The sequence below is a fragment of the Colletotrichum truncatum genome (genome assembly GCF_014235925.2).
Source record: "Colletotrichum truncatum strain CMES1059 chromosome Unknown Contig_0004, whole genome shotgun sequence".
Classification (NCBI taxonomy): domain Eukaryota; kingdom Fungi; phylum Ascomycota; class Sordariomycetes; order Glomerellales; family Glomerellaceae; genus Colletotrichum; species Colletotrichum truncatum.
Genome location: NW_027222401.1, coordinates 974,401 through 996,022, shown reverse-complemented (window position 1 = coordinate 996,022; position 21,622 = coordinate 974,401). Strand labels below are relative to the sequence as shown.

Genomic DNA, 21,622 nt, shown 5'->3' with positions numbered 1-21,622 from the left:
AAGTTGTAAGTGGGAAATGGGCTTTTTTTTACTATTATTATTCATCTTTTGTCGTTTGTCGCTTTTCACATCACACACGTCATGATGATTTGGCCACGGCGCCGGTGACTCTCACTCCGCCGCTCTTGTCCGGCGTCCTCTCCACCTCTACCTCCTCCAAGGCGAGCCTCGGGCCGTTGCCCAGGACCTTCTCGCGGTGCCACTGGCCGACAAACATGCCCTCGGGATCGGCCTCGTTCCTCACCGCCCGCCACTCGTCCAGCTGCTCGCCGTAAATCTCCTCAATCGCCTCGTTTTCTATAAAGTTCTTGGCCCAGTGCGGCTTGCCGCCCAGGTCCGTCATCAGCCACTCAAACGCCTCGTAATACCGCACCCGGCACGGCGGGTCCATCAGGTACGGCCGGTACAACGTCGCGTTGAGGTACAGCGTAGGTCCGTCGGGAAGGGTCGGGTCGAGGAACGGCCGCGCGTTGGTGGTAAGCGAGGTATCGCTCACGCGGACCTCGACCGGCGCGTGGACGTACAGCCCGTCGGCGGAGAAGGGGATGTTGTGCGGGACGTAGTCCGGGTCCGCCGGCGTCAGGTGGTTAAGCCACGACGACAGGCGGCGGAGAGCCTCGGGCCCCTTGTCGAGCGGGATGGCCCATTCGTTGACGAACTGCGAGTAGAGGCAGTTCATGAGCAGCGCGTCGCGGCTGGGCTGGACCGCCGAGATGGTGGACCCGTTGGCGAAGCCGTACTGCATGCCGAAGATGAACCACTCGACCCACGGCAGTATCCGCGGGATGTGCTGTGCGACGTACAGCAGGTTGTGGTACAGGTAGTAGCCCAGCGGGCCGTCGTAATTCCTCTTGGGAGGGTTGACGTGCTTCTCGTCCGACTTGTCCGCCTTCCAGACCACGGCCCTCCGGGTGTAGGGGAACCACCACACGCGGACGAACTCGCTCTGCGTCCACAGGTTCTTGCGCCACGAGTTGAACATCTTGAGGTCGGTGTCGATGGTCTGCGTCCATCGCAGCGTGAAAGAGGGCACTGCGCGGAATGTGATTTCGGTGATGATTCCTAGCGCGCCGAGTGAGAGGAGGGCGGCGCGGAAGAGCGATGTGTTTTCATCGCGCGAGCACGACTCGGTCTTGCCATTGGCGAGCGTGATCTTGAGCGCCAGCACATCCTCCGACATGAGCCCGTGGAAGAGACTGCTGCCGTGGGTGCCGGTCGAGATGGCGCCGGCTATGGACTGGTGGTTGATGCTGCCCAGGTTGGGCATGGTCAAGCCATGGCGCGCCAGGTCGTCGCAGAGGGTATACAAGCGGATTCCGCTCTGGATCACGGCAATGCCTGTAGAGCTGTCGACGGAGAGAATGCGGTTGAAGTTGTCAAGGTTGACGAGCCAGCTCGAGGTACAAGTGATGTTGGACGGTGAGTGGGCGCACCCGGCGGTGACGATGCGGCGGCGACATTTGCGCGCGAGGTTCACGACCTTTTCGACCTCGGGCAGGGACTCGGGCTGAATGTACAGCTCCGGGAGGGAGTAAAAGGTCTTGGCCCAGGTGTGGTGGACGTGGTTGGGACGGGCGCGGAACGCAACGCCATCATCGGCGTTCTTCTCGAGCTCTGCGACGATGGTCGGGTCCATTGCGCCAGGCTAGATAGTCTGCGGGTGTTCGAGATAAGGTAGATCGTATGATGGACAGTCCGATTCTAACCGAGACTTTTTTTTACCCTTTTTTACTTTTTTAAGCAAGTGGAGGGGTTTTGGTGCCGGCTCGTTAAAAAAAAATTAAAAAAAAAAAAGTTCGTGTTCGCGGAGGTCGTTCCTGAGTCGGTTATCGGTTCAAGTCAAGACGATCCCTAGGGCGTTCGGGCAGCCATTGGGATGGGAAAAGAGGCAATAAGAAGAACAAACCATGGCGGGCAACGGAAAGGACGGGACGTCAAAGATATTTTACTACTCAAGAGGCGCGCGGCTTGTGAAAGGAAAGGGCTGGAATAGGCGGGATGAAAACACAATTAAAAGGGACCCCTCGATCCGGTCCCGTGTTAGCCCGGATGAGCTCATCGATATTCAGCAGGTCGCGACGGGGGTTCATGCGCTGGAACTGCCTGTGATTCGTCAGGCGCAAAAGTCATCGAGTCACCGTTTGCGATAAGCCCATCTTCAGGGACCCTGCGCACTAATTCCACGGACCGAGCAGGGGGGAGGGGTTAAAGGCACCGCGGGGTGGACTCCGCTAAGCCGCAACCCCTGCAACAGCCGAGCCGAACAAAGCTCCGAGTGCTGTGCTGACCAACCGCAATATTCTTAGGAGATGATGATGGGCTGGTGAGACAAACCCCTCCACGGAAGTCTAAAATGCCACTCTTATTCATATCGCCATCAGCGTGAAATAAATGTTCAGAAGACCTTGGCATCAATACGTAAATTGAGTTTCAATTTATATTATACCTGCACACTCTCCCACGCATCCCTTTCGAAACTCTCCACCCTCGTCATCAGCATGATGCTATTTTTGCGTATGAAGCCGCTTGGCCATGACGCCCAAACAATTTCACGTATACATGTATACTCCCTCCAACCAACAAACAAGAATATGCCCTCAGATTAGCTCTCTTATGTTCTCACGGACAACGGCCGACGGGCTCCGCCATAGTGACTGGATGTACCCTCGTGCTGCCTGCAACTTTGGCTTATTTGGACTTCGTGTCATCACTGGGCAATTCTATTGTTGTCTCGCTGCGCTGCCGCTTGGCTAGCAGTTGTGAGATCTGCACCGAGTTAGTAACATGCACCAAAGTTGAAAAGGTTGACTTACCGGCCAGCTCCGATTGAAAACTATATACGTCCCGTCATGAGCAGTGACCCAATGCTAGCTGTACACTCAGGGGAGCACAGCCGGAGCCGCGGGCCTATTTGCTTCAGGACTTTTGCTGGTTGTCGTCATTGCGGCGCATGATCTCCAGAGCTGCGCGGGCCAAGAAACAGAAACACAACGAGATACCCGTGCTGGTAATTCAGCCGGCGCCTGCTCAGATCTCTGTTCTTGGTGCTGGTCCTGTCATCGACAGAAGGGTTTCTTGCGAAACCACTTTTTGATGATCCCATTACCTTGTGAGAGTTATCATCAATGCAGACGGTTGTTGGATGCCTGTGGAAAGGAGCGATAGAAGAGTGATGTATGAAAATGCTGTGAAAATCATCGAGATCCAGCGATGCACCTAGGAGCGCAACGGCTGGTGATCACCTCCCACTTGAGAGGCGAAAGTTCTCGCCACGCGGAATGACAGCTAGGCGTGTATTCTGGGCCAAGCCACCAAATTCGTGACTTTTAAGGTATGGCGCCACTATCTGTGACTGTAAACGCAGAGTGCTGGTACTCGCTGTCAACTTGAAAGGCCTGAGAAGATCATCAGCATCTTTGGGTTCTACATCCACAGGCGCGAAGCAAGCTTACCTAGAGCTTGAATACCAAACTGAACGCGCGGGCCATGATGTTTTTGCGTAGGAAAAAAAGATCAAGTGATATGTGAAGTATTACCTGTGGATGAATTTTACCAGTGCAATATTTCTTGATCGGCAGACAAAGTTGCCGCAACTGCGACAGGCGTCTTGAAAAGGATGTAGAAAGAAGTCGCGACCAGACGCGACGAGCTTTGGGCAAGAGCTTGGGAGACCCACTCTGAGTGAGATTGCACCGCCACACTCCGCTGTCCATCAGCCACTTCCATGTCTGGGTGGTAGTAATAACGAGGTTCTATGCTGTATGTTAGATAGATCAAGCATGAAATTTGTATTCAAAAAAAGTCGTAGGCCTCGACGACCTTCTATAGTCTAAACTTCTCAGCCTCAGCAGCTTCCTCAAGTCTGGCCTCAATCCGTGCAATCACCTCCGCATCGTACAGGTCCTCCAACTTGGCCTCGCCCTTGAGGTGTTCCTTTTCGTGGCGGAGAGCCTCATCTCTGGTCATGCAAACAAGATCGCGGAAGCGAATGTTGGTCCACTTCTGCTCCTCGGCACCCTCGCCGATCTTGAGCTTCGTCTTGCCCTCCGGCCTCTTCCACCGCACGAGTACCAGTCTATTGATGAGACCGGTGACGGCGCTACGTCCCTTCCACAGCTCCTCAGTAAGGAAAGCCGCATCTCCGAGAGAGATGGGAACCCTGAGTCCCCTGGACTCCTCAATGCCGTCTCTGTGCTGGACAAGTCGGGTCTCTGAGCCCTGCACAAAGGCCACAATGTCGCCGTAGAGCTTATCGCGGTTCTTTGCGGGGACGTAATCAAGGGGGTATCCTGATGCTTGTTAGTCTTTGCACTTGTTCGGCCAAACTAAAGCATCTTACCTGAGATGCTGAGAATGACGTGGTTGGCAACAATGTATCCGAAAATGGCAGGCATGGTTCCGAGGACTGGAAGAATTCGCACTCTGAAGCTGGGGAGGACGCTGAGGTCGCCAACGGTGCCCTTCTTGAACTCCTCCTCAGAGAGAGGCAGAAGAGCAGCCTTGCCCTCACCAGCAACCTCGTTTGAGTAGACAACAGGAATACCGCTGGTCACGCCGAGAAGCTTGAGCTTCCTGCGGGTGGCCCTGGAAAGACCGTCGTCGGTGCTGGCTCCAATATCGGCAACGTTGATGCGAGTCGGGTCTCCCTTGGCTCCGGCGCCCATGCTGGAGATGACGGGAATCTTGTGATCATGGCAGTACTTCAGCAGGGCAACCTTGGTGTCGATGTTGTCAATGGCGTCTACAACGAAGTCGGGCTTCTGCCCATTCTCAGCCCACGGAGCAAGGAGCTCCTCGGCAACATCCTTTTCGAACTTTTGGTTCTTGAGCTCGAACTTGGTCCACGGAGTGATGGCAATGAGGCGGCGGTAGAGACACTGGACTTTGGGGAGGCCGACGTCGGCGAGGGTGGCCACGGCGTGTCGGTTGAGAGAGCTGAGGGTAACCTGGTCGAAATCGATGAGACGGATTTTGGAGACACCGGAACGGGCGAGAGCGGTTGTACAGTGAGAACCCACACCGCCGACACCGACAACGATGACGAACGAGTCGCGGAGTTTCTGAAGACCTTCGTCCTTGAGGAAGACCCTGTTACGGGCAAGTTGTTCCAAAATCAGTTCCTCATCAAAATCACCGGCCTGGGCCCTCCTTGCAAGGGCTTGGTTACGCGCATCCTCCTTGTCAAGAGGTGGGGGAGATGCGCCACCGAATTGAGTGAGCTGTGACCATTAGTCGAATGTACGGTTTCGAGGCATGGGCAGCATACCTTTCCAGAATGCGAATCAATAGATACGGGTATAGACTTTTTCAAATCATGAATCCTTTCGTTGCGTTCGAACGCTTGGTATCCGAAAATAAGACATGCCACTGTCGCGCCAGACAGGACGGCAGTGGCTGCTAGTTGTACATGCGGGCTTGACGCCGCTTTGGACCAGAATGAAGACATTTTAAAGTCCTATACTCATGATGTACAGAGATAGGAAAAAGAGATATATATGTTCTTTCGAGAGAAGAATGGGGTCAATGAGATGGCCTGCAATTGGGCCAATCTTACAGACACCAGCTCAACCCTCTCGTGAACAAACGGGTCTTGGTTCTCAAAGTCGGGCTTGCACCATCGCTGGATAATTCAAGTCCAGAAAAAGCTGCACAAGGTGAGTGGCCAATCAGACGTCACCCTTACCGGATGATGCGGAACAATAGCCCACCGACAGCACTGGCCAATGGCCCCACTAGGACACCCCAGATCTTGAAGGGATTCGACCTGACAGCTTAAGGAACCACGACAAGCTTTCTCATAGTAGCCATTGCATCCCGCCCAGGGCACCCATTCGCCCCATCGCCTCATCACAGCTACTCGGAGCTATGAACAGTAGCTTTGCATGAGAGACTCGTTCATATAATTGATCCTAAAGGGTCTACAGCAGCCACAATGCGCCAGCGTCTCGCCCTTCGCCGGATCCTCCTACAGAGGCTCTTCCGGTTGCAGACCTCCCGCCCTTTCACGAGCAACACATCCCTCACCTCCCGCGGCCGGCCACAGCTTCCCTTCCTCTCGATACCCGTTACTACGCGTCCACGCGCACGATACTTCACCACCGAAAAGAAGAACTGGCTCCGTCATGAGGGCCGCCTCATCCTCCGCTACAACGTCTCGATATGGGGTGGTGTACTGTGCATCATTGGTATCGTCTTTCTTCTTAACCAGGAGGGACTTGAGAAGGAGCACCCGACACCTCATGAGTGGTCCATCTTGACACGTATGCGGGTACGCGGCGCGAAGAGCGCCGCCAAGGACAGCCACCTGAACAACGTAAACTGGGTCGAGGTCATCGTGTCATGCAGGGAAGCGCTGAAGCGCCTGGAGGACCCGAACATCGACGGCAAGGGCATCAGGGAACTCCTCGATGAGCCGCTATCTATCGACGGTTTGGGCGCCGCCGGCAAGGACATCTCGGCCAAGAGCGAGAATTGGCGGAGGGGATACTACGAAGTGATGATGCTCATGGCGCAAGCTGCAGAGCAGATGGACGGGTGGGTAAAGGATAAGACGAGAAACATCATATTCCCGCCCGAGGTCGTCATTGGGCCGTCGAACCCGCATCCTAAACCGATTCCCGCCGGTGCTGAAAAAGCGCCGAAGGAGGAGGACTGCGAGATTGCCTACGAGCCGGCTGAGAACCACTACCTGCGCATCCTCACCACCAAGGGCTTTACCGACCGGCAAAAGATGGATGCGGCGTTGGCGTATGCCTCTTTCCTCGACTTCAAGCAGCTGCCCGAAGCCGCTGAGAGGATGTACCAGTGGGCGCTCTCTCTGGCGACGGCGACCGCTCCCTCGTCTCCGCCGCTGGTTGACCCTCTCACTTACACTCTGAACGAGAAGACGACGCAGCCGTCGGAAAATGTGCTGAATGTTCTTACCTCGATTGCCACGCACAAGGCTCGTCACGGCGACGTGTCTGCCGCATTGCCCATCTTCATCTCCATTCTCCGTGCCCGCCGTGCACTCCCTCAAGTGCCTCTCCCCGGCCAAGAGCGTCCACAAGAAGTCCCTTCCACCCTTTGGCAGAGAGCCTGGAACCTCGCACAGGCACCCAAGTATCCGCCGCCGCCTGATGACGGCTCTCGGCCCCCTTGGAGACATCCCAAGGAGCTGTGTGAGGAGGCCGGTCTGAACCTGTACATTGGCGAGATTCTCTACTCCACGAAGGACGCCAAGGGCAACCGCGAAGAGGGCCTCGCCTGGACCCGTGATGCAGTCGACCTCGCCGAGGAGCAGCTTCGAAAGATTGGCAACATTGGAGGCGACAAGGAGGCCCGCCAGACTTGCCGCGAGTGTCTGGGCACGGGATTGGAGAACTGGTCTAAGATGGTGGCGAGGCTTGCCAAGGACGAGGAGGAGAAGAACAAGGCTGGCCCGAAGAAGTCTGCGTTCAGTTTCTGGAGCGAGACCAAGCCAGTTGACGGAAGATGGGCGGCGGAGGAGGAGGTTGTCAAGGAGAGGATACGGCGCACGAGGGAGCTGCTGGTCAACGTTGAGCCGCCTGCCGCCGGGCTCGCGTCGCTGCTCAAGGCATAAAGGGGTGCACGAATTGGCCAGAGGTCGTCTGTATAATACTGTCAAACTTGTCAAGACCAATGATACCAGGAGAATCAATTCCCTCCCTGAAAACCCTATGTTCTATGTAAAGAGCACTCAACCCCTCAGCTGCAAGCCTCATCGTAGCTGGTCACACGTTGTGTGCTTGTTCTCCTTGTTCCCCTTGTATAAAGCAGCCCAAAGCCGTTTCCAGGAGTTTCGAAAAGCGGCCCTCTGCCTCGGACATTGTTTGCCAGATATGAAACTGCGGCGCCTGTACTTTGGGCTGCTTGGTGAGCCGAATCTTAAGAGCTCGGTTATCCGTTGTCCAACCAATCTACCTGGCGCTTGCTTCCCAGCATTCAGTCATCGGTCTCATGCTGGCCCTCAACCTGGGTTTGCATATCCAGCTGCAGGTCTTCCAAGATTTTGCAATGCTCTTGGACATCGCGTGACGTGGCATAGCCGATACTGGGCTTCGCGATTTCGGGCATTCTGGCCCAGGCAGCATCGAAGCCCGATGTTGCGGCTGCCCACTCCTCGGCCGTAGGAACAGGGGGGTCCACGGGGACAACTTCTGGGTGGCAGTACTCGGGACCTGCCATCGCGACTTCTTCGAGCCAGGCAAGAAACAGGGCACCGCTAGTTATCAGCATACGCTCGATACAATACACCTCTCCCGAGGCGAAGACGGTACACCCATGTTGGGTGAAAGAGGCGGTGTTGGGATTGCCGCCTGGTTTTGCCAGGGGCGTCAGAGAGGCCGCTTCGTCAGCGATATAAGATCTAGCGCGACGCTGAAGAAAATCCTTGAACGGCTCGTGAGAGAGCTCGCTTGCATTGGTACTGCTCCCGAGAAGGGAGAGCGTGTTGATTCTGCAGCCAAGTGTGGTAAAGATAGCGGGGTTGTCGAGAGCTTTGGTTATGTTATCAGCGCTGAGACCAATGCCGATGATGTCGAGTCGAGCAGTCACAGGAACGAGCGCTGGGATAACTTCATCGAGGACATATCGGGCGTGGGCAAGGGGGCTTTCGTTCTTGGGGATGCTATGAAGTTTGGGGTTTTGCGCCCGGCCATGATGAACCATGCTCATCATCGGGACGGCATTGGCGGAGACGGGACTTAAGCCCTTTCCACCTTCAGGCCACCACCACAGTTCACCAGCGTTGGCTAGTATTATACCTGGCGGGGAAGGATCACTGGCGGATGACGCTTGGTGTCGGATTTGTCGGACAATGGAGACCATACTACCCTTATTGATGCCACCAGGACCGTTGATGACGCGGAGAGCCATATTGCCAAGGTCCTGAGAGGGTTCACCAAGAATGATGATGACGCGAGAAGCGGAGGCGAGATTGGCGCTGGCGAAGATGGGAACATGAGGCGAGGTGGCCGGAGTGCCCAGGGGCAGCAGAACCTTGGTCATACCTTCATTCTCGAGGCGGGCGTGAACGATATCGCGAATTGCCTCTACTCTGGTTAGCTGTCGTACTGTGGCGATGTACTAGATTGGTACTTGCCGTTAAAGTGAAACCGCTGGCGGTCGTTGACTCGGTCATTCTTACTGAGGTGATACTTGAAGTAGTATTGCGGTTCTTCAATATTGCGGATCTCGTCTTCGTCGTTGATGAAATAGCTGCTCATGTTAGCCCCTTCCAAAGTTGGACAGATAGAAGTGACTAACCCAAGTTCCTCAAGGTTTGAAGTGAATTCGGGGTCTTTGGGGAGGCCAGACCAACGACGGCGAAACATTATGGCGAGTTATGGGGAGGATTGGATTGTTGGAGTTTGTGGTAATATATCCCGGCTGTAGATGTGACGCAGAGCGGTTTACGCAATGTCATAAATGTAAAGACGAAAAGAAGAAAGGGACGCAGAGAGATGTGAGAGATAATCCTCACGACTGTTGCTGTTGTATAATAACTAGGCCAACAACTTGCAGAAGTGAAATCTAAGAACAGCAGTTGAGAGATTCGTACCTCCCTCGACGTGATGCACTGCAAATCTGAAGGACCTGGAGATAACCATGAACAGCCCTGCTATGCTAAAGCATTCACAAGCGCACTGAAGGGAGATGTTGTACATTTTACATGTTTTATATCTGTACATCCTTATCAAGGTTGCTGGGAAGTTGCGACCAAACGCTAAATCCCTTTCGTCTATACATCACCAAAATCGCTGCCAGATCGCGCCAATCCGAAGGGCGTTCCAGCCATAGTTGTATTTTACACAGGCACTTTTGCGCCGCCGTCATCGACCTCGTCTTCCTCTGCTTGTCCCTTTACCAACTGGCCTTCTTGACTCCGGGGAGGTTACCCGCATAGGCCTCCATACGGAAATTGAACTGCGACCAAATTAGAGTCTTGCGCTGGCAGAAAATTTGGCTGAAAATCTCATGGCATACTCTTGTCATCTTGAAATCGCGGAAGATACCCCTTGCCTTGCCGCCCATGATGCAACGGTTGCGGATCTGAGTGGAGCGAGTGTAGGAGTGCATTTGCGACAATTGCAGCTGCGCCTCGGCGCGCACACGGGGGGGAAGCGTCGTGTTACGGATGATGTGGCGGAGAGCTTGTCTGTAACGTTCGCAATGTCAGTTTTCGTTCGGGATGTCGCTGGCGGCGTCTGGTGATGCTAACCTTTCGGGCTCGTGCTCCATGAACACCTGGCGCTTGGTGTGGTCACGAATCGTCCGAATGTTGACGAAACAGCCCAGATCGAGCTTCTTGGCGCGGAACATCGACATCTTGGCGGCGGTTGTGGGGGATTGAACGGCGTTGTCCTCGATCGTGACACTCGAAAAGTTGAGCTTAGAGAGCTTCGAATTGGCGGCGCGGAAGAACGCGGAGATCACGTGCCCGTCTTATCTTATCAGTCAAGCTCACCGAGCTTCACCGAGTTTGCCTTTCTAGCTAGTGGCTCTCGGTCTAAACTACTCCGCCAACCACCTCATAAACAATTGACTTTGTGTGTTTTGCTCTTCGCTCACAGTTGATGGACTATGCTCAATGGAGGAATAAAATTTTGGTATTGAATTAATGTCAAACCCTTCCAAGAACGCCGGCCGTTTTCGCAGTCCATGACTGGACGTCCAACATCGCAATATGATACAACAGCCTTCAGCATCTCAAAACGTCCCCCGGCCCTCGAGTGAATTAACAGGTGTCGTCATCATAAGCGTGAAGTTAACAGGAAGCGAGAGAAGGCTATAATTGGTCCAACAGCTTCTGCCGCCTCCTGTTAATCAACTCTTCCTGAACCTCCTCCAATGTCGGTAAATCCCAGCCTTTGCCATCACCTATGTCGCCTGGCAGCGGCTCCCAATCGGGCGGTGGTTGTTGCTGGCCAGTCTTGGCCATATGCTCAAACGCTTCCTCCTCCTTGGCCGCCTCATACGCAAGAAGTTCCTTGTCCTCTTCGTTCGGCGCATAACCGTAGTACGCAGCATCAACCTGTTTTCGCAAGTCGTCTCTCGTCTCCAAAGGCTTCTCGTCTGACGCCTTCGCTTTCGCAGCTTCAAATAGTTCTTTGACTCCTGGAAGGTCTCGCGCGCGTCCAAAGTAGCGATAGCCTTTGCCGCCGCCGGGTATCTCTCTTCCTTGCTCGTCGTAAATTTTACCACCTCCGCGCATATAATTGGGTCCTCCAAGATTTCGTATTTGCACCTCCCACATGTACTTTTCTCTCATAAGCTTGTTGATCTCGTCATTGAGGTCGCGGATTTGATAGTCGCTCAGCGCAGGGTCCTGGATCTTGGAGACCTTGCGAGAGATCTCCTTGAGCACTTGGCCACGCCATTTTTCGCATGATGGTATCGAGTCAACCTCGGTGATCACTCTTGGCCGCCTCGTCCTGCCGATGTCGATAATGCCCAGGTCCGCTGCTTGTGCTTCGCGGAAGCGAAAGAGCATGGACTGCGCCTTTTCCGAATTTCGCGCCTGTACATGTTAGCGCCTTGATTCGGCAAGCACGAATCTCCGGGTCACTTACCATTTTGAAAGCTTTGGGGGCCGGGGAGGCGTCGGGCTTCCTCGAGTGGCAGTCGGGTTCGGCGCTGGAGGTGAAAGTCTCACGGTTAAAGAGTAGTTGGAAAGCTTTCGGCCGTCAATGTCGCACCTGCACGGGCCATTCTCCACACCCAATCAGCCACGTCCGCCGGCCTGGGTGGGGCGTTCTCTGACGGGCCACTGGCGCAATAGACAGGCAGGGTACCTCTGGCTTTGTACACCCTCCCACCAAGCCAGAGGTGACGATCCAGCTTCACATCTTTTGGAGCTATCAACTGCTTCGTGAAGCTTCAGAAAATCACCACCACGATGCGCCTTCCAACGCTGCTTTTAGCAGCCTCATCTCTGGTTGGCGCGGTGTTCGTCGACGAAGTTGATGACATCGATTACCACCACGAACTTATCGGCGTCCCCCAAGTCGAGACCACCTTCTTCCACAAGCCTCGAAAGGCCGACAAAGCTTCCCTCCTGTACTCGCTGAGCGATGTCGGCGTCGTTGGAGCCGTCAACCCTAGCAATGGCGCTGTCGTTTGGCGTCAATTTCTGACTGGCAATATCACAAATGGCGGCGGACACTTGCGAGCGGCCGAAGGCGAGGATTGGGTTGTGTCCGCGTATGGCAGTTCAGTACATGCCTGGAACGCCTTGTCGGGTAAAAACGCGTGGTGGATGGACTTTACAGGCGAAATAAGGGATTTGGAGGTGATGGAGCTGACGGAGAACGATCGCACAGATGTTCTGGCGCTCTTTGAAGAAGAGGATGGCTCGTCAATTCTGAGGAGACTAAACGGCGCCGATGGCAGCGTCGTTTGGGAGTTCAAGGATGCAAGCAAGACCAACCCCCTCCAGGTATCTAACAACATCGAAAAGATCTTCGTTGTCAGCCTTTATGGATCAGCCAACTCTTACGGTGTGCGTGTGTCTGTTCACGACACTTTGACAGGCAAGCGCACTGACGACATCAGCATCGGCACTAAGGGCGATGTGCTGAGCAAGGAGGACATCATGTTTGTTGGTGCCAACTCCGCCTCTCCCATTGTCGCCTGGACCGATCCCTCCCACACAAAGCTGAAGGTCAACGTTCTTGGCACCAAGGCGAAGCAGGAGTTCCCTCTTCCATCCGACACATTGCAAGTGGCGATTCATGCCCCGCATCACCTCCATTCCGAGCCGCATTTCCTGGTTCACAGCAGAACCAGTACTGGCAACAAGGGTGATGTTTACCACGTCAATATTAAGACCAATGCCATCACCAAGGACCACGAGCTTCCCCTGCTGCCTGGCCTGGGCGCTTTTTCTACCAGCTCTGAGGGCGCCAACGTTTGGTTTACACGCATCACTGACGAGGAAGTCATCCTGACCTCTTCCAACTCGCATGCCATTCTGGGCCGTTGGCCGTACAAGGCTGGCACTGAAGGCGTCTCTGCAATCCATGCTGTCTCAGAGGTTATCAAGAAAGCTAGCGACAACTTCGCCGTTCGTTGCGCCGCCGTTACCACCTCAGACGACTGGATTTTGGTCCGCAACGGAGAGCAGGCCTGGAGCCGTCCTGAGGGTCTTACTGGTGGTGTTGCCGCCGCTTTCGCCGAGATCCCCGAAAGCGAGGATCTGGCTAAGACTCTTGAGGCGGAGGCTCACAGCAACATTCTTTCGGCGTACATTCACCGCGTCACCCGCCATATTGACGACCTCGCCTATCTGCCAGACTACCTTGCATCAATCCCTCAGCGCCTAGTCAGCAGCATTACTGGATCCGAAATCTCACCCAAAGATGATCGCATCTCGCGTGATTCCTTCGGCTTCAACAAGTTGGTTGTCCTCGCCACCCGCCGAGGCAAGCTGTTCGGTCTCGACGTTGGCAAGCACGGCAAGGTCATCTGGAAGCTCAATGCCTTTGACATTCCCCGCGGCCAAGCATGGGATGTTAAGGGTATCTTCGTGGAGGACGTCAAGTCCCATGTTACTGTACGTGGCTTCCACGGAGAGTATGTGGTTGCCAAAACCGATACTGGCAAACTGGTCGACGCCATGCCCGAGGGGTCTTGGGCACAGACTCAGGCTGCTGCGATTGTTGACAGCCCATCTGGGCAATGGCTTGCCCCTGTTGGTATTGGTGGTGCCATCGGCGACGTCCCTGCTGCGTGGGCCCCTAAGCAGACCGTTCTTGTCCGTGGATCAAACGGAGAGCTAAAGGGGCTTACCTACATCAACAAGGAAGAAACTGCAAAGGAGCAAGTCGCATGGGAGTTTTCCGCGCCGGCCGGTTACAACATTGTTGATATCGCCACTCGCCCTGTCCACGATCCCATTGCATCGATTGGTAGGGTTCTCGGTGACAGACGCGTCAAGTACAAGTACCTAAACCCCAACACCGTTGTGGTTTCTGCAGCAAACGCTGCCAAGTCTACCCTTAGCGTCTACCTCCTTGACTCTGTGTCGGGCCAGGTTCTGCATTCTACTACTTATGAGGGTGTCGATAGCAACAAGAACATCCAGTGCGCCCTCGCCGAGAACTGGTTTGTGTGCACGTTCTTCGGCCAGTACTCGCTGAAGGACGACGCTGGTCAGCCTCTTTCCGGCCAGTCTCTCAAGGGCTATCAGATTGTTGTCTCCGACTTGTACGAGAGCGATTACGCCGATGACCGTGGCCCCCTGGGTGATGCTGCCAACTTCTCCTCCACCGAACCGGTCGAAACACCTACTGGAGCCCCTCTTCCCTCAGTCATCAGCCAGGCTTGGATTCTGTCTGCCCCGCTGGCTGCTTTGGCTGTCACCCAGACACGCCAGGGTATCACCAGCCGTAATGTTCTGGCCTACCTTCCCGAGTCGCATGCTATTGTCGGTCTGCCACGCCAGCTGCTTGAGCCCCGGCGTCCTGTTGGACGTGACCCGACACCTGCGGAGATGGAGGCCGAGGGACTGATCAAGTACCACCCGGCTCTGGAGATCGACCCAAGACAGATTATCACTCATCAGCGCGATGTCATTGGTGTCCAGAAGATCATTACTTCACCCACCATTGTTGAGAGCACCAGCTTGGTCTTCTCTTTTGGTGTTGATATCTTTGGCAGCCGCGTCGCTCCTAGCTTCGCTTTTGATATCCTTGGAAAGGGGTTCAACAAGATCAGCCTCATTTCCACTGTACTTGCCCTCACTGTCGGTGTTGCCGTGTTGGGCCCAATTGTGAGTAAATTTAATCCCGGTATCAAAGAACTATTGCTAAAAATGTTTACTCTAGGTGCGCAAGAAGCAGACGAACCTGAGGTGGGCATAAGCAGTGTATGATATAATATGACATAATAAAGTGTTATGAATTTGAGCAAGATACTATCCGCACTTCTGCCAATGCGTGCTTTTATTCCTTCTTGCCAGTGACATCTCATTTGACTGTGATTGCTGAGATGGTTCCTTGGCTGCTGCCGATGTATAATACATTCCCATCCTTTTCCGCCCTTCCCAGCGTCGTCGAGGTTGACCCCTGAACTGTTGCCAGCTTAGTGACCTTGCCCGCCGGATCGACTTTGATGACAGAATTTTGCGTATTCGTCGCAATGTACGCGTTGCCCGCTGCGTCAAAAATGAAGTCGTCTCCAGGTGAGTTGTTAAAAATCGTGCTGACAGACCCAGGCTTACCAGCCGTGTCGATGGGGAGCCTGTTGAACGTGTTTTGGCCAATGTTAGTGAAGTACAAGCTCCCGTTGAAGAATTTCATCCCGTCGATGCCGAACGGGAGAAACCCCTGAGGATTCATCGATTTGTCCGCTAGAAGAATCGAATACGCCCCCGTTGAAAAGTTCATTTTGTATACCGCGCCTGCTGCCGCGTCGCCTATGAGCAGCGTGTTATTCGTCTTGTCGTGCTCGAATTTGGCGAGGCCGTTGAAGAGCTTGCTCTCTGGCACAACCTTCACGACCGAGGCCTTGGCGGTGGGACCGGTGAGGTCGACTTTCCAAATCCCCCACGACCCGGGCGTGTTCGTACCCGAACGGTATTTGCCTGTGATGACGGCCCAGATGTTTGGCGACATCTCCACAAGGCCGCCCGTTGCGTAGGCATCTGGGAAGGTGTAAAGTTTGGTTGCGGTTTTGCTGGAGGGATTAACAGACCAGAGGTCGGGCTGGTCCATGCGTGTCACGAGGAGGGCGCCGTTGGAGTGCGTGGCGAGGTTTTCTATCCAGCCGTTCTGGAAGCGATAGATTTCTGTCGGAGCTGCTTGCCTAGGGGACAGGATGGCGGATGCCACCAGTGGCACGAAGGTGATGAGAGCTTTGAGGTACATTTTAGAGGTAATGGTCAAGTTATTTGTGAATGTTCGAGAGTTAACAACAGTTGATGGATGGGATCTGAGTGTTCATTCACTGTATTTATCAAGAGTGTGGATTCTCAGTCTTGCCATGCCACGACTTTCATCACTTAATGTTTAAACCGGCTTATAATATCGTCACCTACTCAATCAACAAACATTGCCTAAAGCCGGAAGAATCGATTATAAGGTCATAAACGGTTTAAATACTTCGGGGGCACATCTCTAACGAGTAAGTAGATATGACTGTACTAATATACCGGCAGATCAAAGTTCAGACGACTTTGTAGATTACAGGAGAAGTGACCCATATGAGTCCAATTCAGGCAAAAACAAGAAGTCTTCATATCCAAGTGAATACCCAGCCGGCTGTTACCCCATGAGAGCATCGTCATCTCAAAGGGGGGGATTTGCTATTTTTGCCGGTCGTTATGCGGGGAACAAATAACCTTAATTGCTTCCCGCTGTCAAACGCGGGCCGGAGGCCCACCGACCCTTGAACCAGGAGATGCTTTCTTTTTCATCCCAAAATCCTTTCATTGCTTTCCACCTGTGGTGTACAACAACATGAACCTCACTTTGATTCCACACGAGCCCTCAAGCTTCCAAATATCCAGCCTCATTAAACCTTGGCTACATCTGCATGCCCCTGTGGCTTGTAAGAGTTCCCTCTCCTTACCTTATCCTTCCAATCGGATAAGGCTGCATGTGCTCTTCCGTCGGTGTGAGAACCGTCATGGACTTGATGACATCGTCCGTAGTGCCCACAGAAGGATTCTTGATACATACCTTGTCGTCTTAGCTGAGGCAGACAAGACTTCAACCACTCGCTACCCTGAAAAACTCACTTTTGGATCAGGCAATTGTAATTCCACTTCGTTTGGCATGCGTGTTCATTTTCAAGAGAAGGCAACATGCAAGCTGCAGGGTGGGTGGTTGGTTACGGGGCTAACTTCCAACCTTGCCCTGTTGCTTTGGCGCGAAGTGCAAAAGTATTATCTTGCAAGGTTTCATCCCCAACTAATGAAGCCGTGCTTTGACTAACGAAGCAATGCGTTTTTTTAGCACGGCTGCCTACTTTCAGAGGCGTTCCTTTTTGACAATAGAACGTATCAGCTGGAGCCAGGTTGGACATTGAAGCCTTCGGTTGGCACCTATGTGGGGAAAACGCACTCACATGCATCCTGAACTCAGCCCAGCCGTAAAAGCAAACAATGGAAGTGGTCCCATAGATGTGTGCCCCCCTCATCTTGGGCCTCAGAACAAAGATCCAGCCCCCTGGGACTGTTAGGCCGCCGGAGTGGATCATGTCTACCCAAGCATGATGTCTTTCTATTGTTGTTTTAAACGTCATGTAAGGCACCGAATAGAAAACGCGCCAGCCGTGATTGCTATAATCAAGAATTCTGTCACCTGCAGAGAAGACTGAGAAATCAGCGAAGATTCATTACAGGCACAAGGGGTTTCATGAACAGGCGGGGCGTTTTCACCTGTGGGCTTACAACCAGCGGTGAAGAGGTAGAAGTCAGAGCGTCTTTTAGCCCTTCACGAATTTGGGTTACCGAGAAAGAAGCAAGAAAAAAAAAAAAAAAAAAGGAAACTAGCTAATGCACTTCAGAGGACCCCCCCTGCTACTAACGGCGGCAGCAGCGCGGGGAAAAGAAAACCAGGTGGTTTGAAATAGTCTGTTAGGCTTCGCACAACATATTCCCTCACCGCTATTATTCTTCTTTCACCTTATCTATCGCTAAGCTTAGCTCATGCAATAAGAAAAGCCCGGACTTCTCCATGATCTCACTGCAACAGGAAGCTTGTATACCGACCGTTGTTCTGGGTTGGTATCTCGCTTCCGAATCCAGACAAGAGGTGTCGTGATCGGTCTCGAAAGCAAGGCAGCCCAACTACTGCAGTTATTGCCTCGCCCGAAACGTTGCCCGCAGAATTCCATGGCGTAGTCTGCCTTTAGTTTCAAAGTTTTTTCGTGTTGTACAGGGTTCAGGTCGTAGCCTCGATCACTGCCCAAATGGCAGATCCTAGATACCGAAGGTCGCCTGGTGAGGGTAACATCCCTAGTCTCGGTTCGTCACATAGTAGAACGGACTAAACGGGAGGGAATGTGCGACGAAGGCGTCTGATTTAAGGCGAGCAAAAATTCGTCAAGAGCGTATGCTGTCTCGTCTCGAGGACTGACGAGAAGCGCCAAAACCGAGAGACAGTCTTGTCTAACATCTGGCATGCGCCTTCCTGCGTGTTTAAGCAATGATAAACGCACAGGCCATGGTTCGTGTTACTTGATTCAGCCTCTACTTAGTAACGTCGTGTGTTGATGAATGTGTTGTGTATCGCGTATTTGTGAGACGTCGTGCACAGGTTGATCGTTGGACGTCCTGTCGGTTTCGTGGCACCTTTTCGCCATCAGTAGTGGTTCTGTTACACAAGACATGTTATAGAAAATCGGGTTTCAGAAGGATATGATGTTGAAACATGACAGGGAATCATGGTTGCCTTCTGGTTCCCTGACGCAGATCCTACTGTATGGGTGCGTGTAAGCAGGCTCAAGAGAGGAGACTGATAAGATGTCTTTGGGAAAACCAACAGTATTGCGGTTGCCTGAAAGAAATGCCTGCTGTAAGTGCAACGACGACACCGAAAGCCTTGTGACTGTGAAGTTTGAGCAAGAATTTACCCTGATCGCCTCACAAGGCAAAACTTTCGCCTCGGATCGTCGTCTTTTCGACGATCATCCGGCATTGAAAAGCTGAAGCCATTACCGCTTAGCGAGGTTGCCTTCAAATCTTTCAATTCCCGATGTTCAAATTACGCATGCTACAGAGTCAAATCCAAAGCAGGATTTTTCATCCCCCCTGTGCCTAGAGCGTGCAACCAGGTTTGTAATGCAGTTCAACGAGTCTCCCCGGGAAAGCACAAGGATGGCATGGGTCGCTCCCGCGCCAGCCCGCCTGGAAGTTACATTCCGAAGTAGTGGCATCGCTTTACGAGGTCCCATTTGTCCTTTTAGCAGGGCTGGCAAAACAGAGGGGCTGGCTCACTTCCAATAGAACTGACGCGCCTTATTCGTGGCCTAAGATACTACGACCACAACAAGCATCATAGCAAATCAAGGAGCGCAATCCTTGATTTCAGGTTTCTTCTATTGTAATAATTGTTGTTCTTTGCCTAAAAACTGAAAGAGAAACATTCGATTAGAGCCCGAAACGTTTTGATGCTGTAAGCTGAATGTTAGGCGGGAACACTTGCATAGGACCAGCATATATTCAGGCAGTCCACTCAGTGCATCATACTAAAGACTAATTGGGCAGAAATGCCTCGTTTTACAGCCTTACTTGTGTGGTCATGCGCTTCATCCCGTGACTCTACCTTCAACAGTCGCGAATGGGTAGCTGCCACGAGAAAGGCATCCAGTGAGGCAAGGACTAAACACAATGCGTGGCTATCTGGAGCCGATAGAAAAGTGACACGGAACAGAATGATTTGACATGGCGTCTCCAGGTATGAGATAGAACACAGCGGCTTCCCTTCTTTCGGTTTCATGTCGTTGGGCGCCGAGCAAAGACAATAACAAATAAACAGCACGATTAAGGCTGATATGTTTCATTCACATGGGCATCATTCATAGTCCTTTGCCTTAAGCTCTCGGGACTGGCTGATGATGTGCGCTTATGACCATGTCGTATCACACTCTCGGTCAAAGATGTTGGTGTTACACCATTCTGCGGTCCACTCGGCGAAGAATCTTGTGATTCCCCATCACATTAATGTAACAATTCGTAAGTCCATGCATTGACAAAGTGTACAAACAATAGCATCTGTACGCGGCCGTTGTTATTTTCACTTTGAAGGCGTTGGGCATTTACATGTCCGATTGCGGACTGGCATACGATCCAATATGCAAGTTACGGTAAAACACCGCCAGAAAAATGGCGGCTGCAGGCATGCATATACCGAGGCCGGCATCGGGTATCTGTGTCTGTGGAACAGCTCCGCTTTAGGCACATAGCCGCAAATAGAATCGACGATTAATGGCAATGGTGGCGCATTCCATGATCAATTCAAGAGTCTTTCTACCTGGTACAGGTCACCTTCTGGGCGTACTTGTGGCTATTTGATCATCCAGCCTCCTTATTCAAGTGAGCCCCATTCGCTCCTTTGACTGGTTGTTTATGAACAATCTATGACCTTTTGGCATCATTTACGCCCGCAGGAATAGCACAGTATGAGTGTTGACTTCGGTTGTTGGTTGTGTAAGTGGCCAATCAGGTGGACGTGTTTATCCATATAAAATAAAAAAGGGGTGAAGCCCAGAGAAAAAGAAACTTCGTCGTAAAGGCAACGATCATCTCATCCCTGCCGAAAACCCCAGGATGATTACCACACCCATACCACTGCTATAAGCACCTTCGTAATTGTGATTCAGGAGTGTCAGGTTTTCCGCCAGGCAACGAGGCTGAGCGCCATATCAAGGGCTAAAAAAAAGGGCGCCTCAGAAAGGATTGAAGGCAAAACCCGTTGGCGTTGCTCTGATACGGAAATTGGAGCTAGTTGAAATGTGTACAAACGCGCTTTGATTGCACTTTCCTTAAAGCCAACGACCACAAACTTACTGGTAACACAGTAAAATGACCAACAAACAGCCGCGCGCAAGGGCGGCCAATCAAGCAATCAAACCCAACAAAGACTACCGTCAATCGAGGTGGAATTCAGTAGGCAACCGCTCGTAAAAACTACTAGTACGGAGACAACCTGAAGCGAGACGTTCCTCGCAAAATGTTTCTTCAACCGTGCGCAAGGCGACAAGGCTGCTAGGGGGTGCAATTTTACCAACGGTGCAATGGAATCTGCAGCCGAGCCCACGAGGCAACCGCGAGACAAGCACTAGATTTCAGCCTTCGATATTTGCCTCGGGATGTGACATGTAGGGAGATTGAAAGGCTGGTGAGGCTGCAAGCATCCTTTGCGATTGACCAACCGGGTAGGTTGGTATGGTTAGTATGGGGCCGATCTAGCTGCTTTCGATGACAATGATTTTCATTTTGGACGCCCGCAAGCGTGCAATAAAGCCTCAATGTCACAACTGCATCTCGGTGTGTCGGTAGGCAAATTGAACGTAGGACGAAAGGGGATGTTTTGTTGCGGGTGGGGGGAGGACCCTCATGCCGAACGATTGACCGAGGCCCTGGGTCTTTGTCCCCTGACAGGCATTTAAGGCAAAGTTTTTGTTGCTCTTCTCAGGCATTGGGTGAATGCGATCATAAACGAGTTTGTTTTGTTTCCATGAATAGCAGATGGGCAGGCTATGGTGGCCCCCCCCCTGGTCGCCTTAGGCTATATGGAAATGTTTGCGGATATATGCATTAACTAGCACATTGCCTGAATGCTCACCGACTTGTCAGATATGCTCAAACAAGGTCCAACGCATTTGCGCAGGCAGCATTCGGATCTGGTATCACGTCAGGGCCGGTTGTCGGTGTCGCCTTGGAAGGCGATGTTCCTTTTTTCAATACCAATACCACGTCCCGCTACACCGAGACGTGGGGACCAAAAAAAACATGGTCTGCTGTGCCTTGAAGGCAAGATAAGGCTGTATTTTATCGACCGACACAAGATCGGTAACGGGTGATGATGAGAAGATTCGGTTTCCGTTGAAGACAAACCTGACCATGGTAAGGTGATTCTGAAGAGGCAGGTGACTTCCCTAGCCATAGAAGCTG

General features: G+C 52.8%; 8 protein-coding genes across 8 annotated transcripts; 2 read left to right on the top strand and 6 right to left on the bottom strand.

Moving 5' to 3' along the window:
• Nucleotides 1-79: 79 nt before the first annotated feature.
• On the bottom strand, nt 80-1,636 carry CTRU02_207073 (D-arabinono-1,4-lactone oxidase 1; the record flags this gene model as incomplete). The annotated part of the gene is made up of 1 exon (XM_036729303.1): nt 80-1,636. The coding sequence occupies one exon, from the start codon at nt 1,634-1,636 to the stop codon at nt 80-82; it is 1,557 nt and encodes a 518-aa protein (XP_036578810.1).
• Nucleotides 1,637-3,822: 2,186 nt separating this feature from the next.
• On the bottom strand, nt 3,823-5,446 carry CTRU02_207072 (putative ThiF domain protein; the record flags this gene model as incomplete). The annotated part of the gene is made up of 3 exons (XM_036729304.1): nt 3,823-4,289; nt 4,340-5,219; nt 5,267-5,446. 3 exons carry the CDS (start codon nt 5,444-5,446, stop codon nt 3,823-3,825), a joined length of 1,527 nt encoding a protein of 508 aa, XP_036578811.1.
• Nucleotides 5,447-5,932: 486 nt separating this feature from the next.
• CTRU02_207071 (uncharacterized protein) lies at nt 5,933-7,582 on the top strand (the record flags this gene model as incomplete). The annotated part of the gene is made up of 1 exon (XM_036729305.1): nt 5,933-7,582. One exon carries the CDS (start codon nt 5,933-5,935, stop codon nt 7,580-7,582), a length of 1,650 nt encoding a protein of 549 aa, XP_036578812.1.
• A 362-nt stretch (nt 7,583-7,944) lies between these two features.
• Nucleotides 7,945-9,335, bottom strand: CTRU02_207070 (mitochondrial 40s ribosomal protein mrp2; the record flags this gene model as incomplete). The annotated part of the gene is made up of 2 exons (XM_070204829.1): nt 7,945-9,053; nt 9,104-9,335. The coding sequence occupies 2 exons, from the start codon at nt 9,333-9,335 to the stop codon at nt 7,945-7,947; spliced, it is 1,341 nt and encodes a 446-aa protein (XP_070061362.1).
• Nucleotides 9,336-9,864: 529 nt separating this feature from the next.
• CTRU02_207069 (mitochondrial 37S ribosomal protein uS14m) lies at nt 9,865-10,329 on the bottom strand (the record flags this gene model as incomplete). Its single annotated transcript, XM_036729307.1, has 3 exons — nt 9,865-9,927; nt 9,988-10,159; nt 10,223-10,329. 3 exons carry the CDS (start codon nt 10,327-10,329, stop codon nt 9,865-9,867), a joined length of 342 nt encoding a protein of 113 aa, XP_036578814.1.
• A 460-nt stretch (nt 10,330-10,789) lies between these two features.
• Nucleotides 10,790-11,576, bottom strand: CTRU02_207068 (Isy1-like splicing family protein; the record flags this gene model as incomplete). The annotated part of the gene is made up of 2 exons (XM_070204828.1): nt 10,790-11,524; nt 11,574-11,576. The coding sequence occupies 2 exons, from the start codon at nt 11,574-11,576 to the stop codon at nt 10,790-10,792; spliced, it is 738 nt and encodes a 245-aa protein (XP_070061361.1).
• A 323-nt stretch (nt 11,577-11,899) lies between these two features.
• CTRU02_207067 (DUF1620 domain containing protein) lies at nt 11,900-14,864 on the top strand (the record flags this gene model as incomplete). Its single annotated transcript, XM_036729309.1, has 2 exons — nt 11,900-14,773; nt 14,829-14,864. 2 exons carry the CDS (start codon nt 11,900-11,902, stop codon nt 14,862-14,864), a joined length of 2,910 nt encoding a protein of 969 aa, XP_036578816.1.
• A 105-nt stretch (nt 14,865-14,969) lies between these two features.
• Nucleotides 14,970-15,869, bottom strand: CTRU02_207066 (uncharacterized protein; the record flags this gene model as incomplete). The annotated part of the gene is made up of 1 exon (XM_036729310.1): nt 14,970-15,869. One exon carries the CDS (start codon nt 15,867-15,869, stop codon nt 14,970-14,972), a length of 900 nt encoding a protein of 299 aa, XP_036578817.1.
• Nucleotides 15,870-21,622: the final 5,753 nt, after the last annotated feature.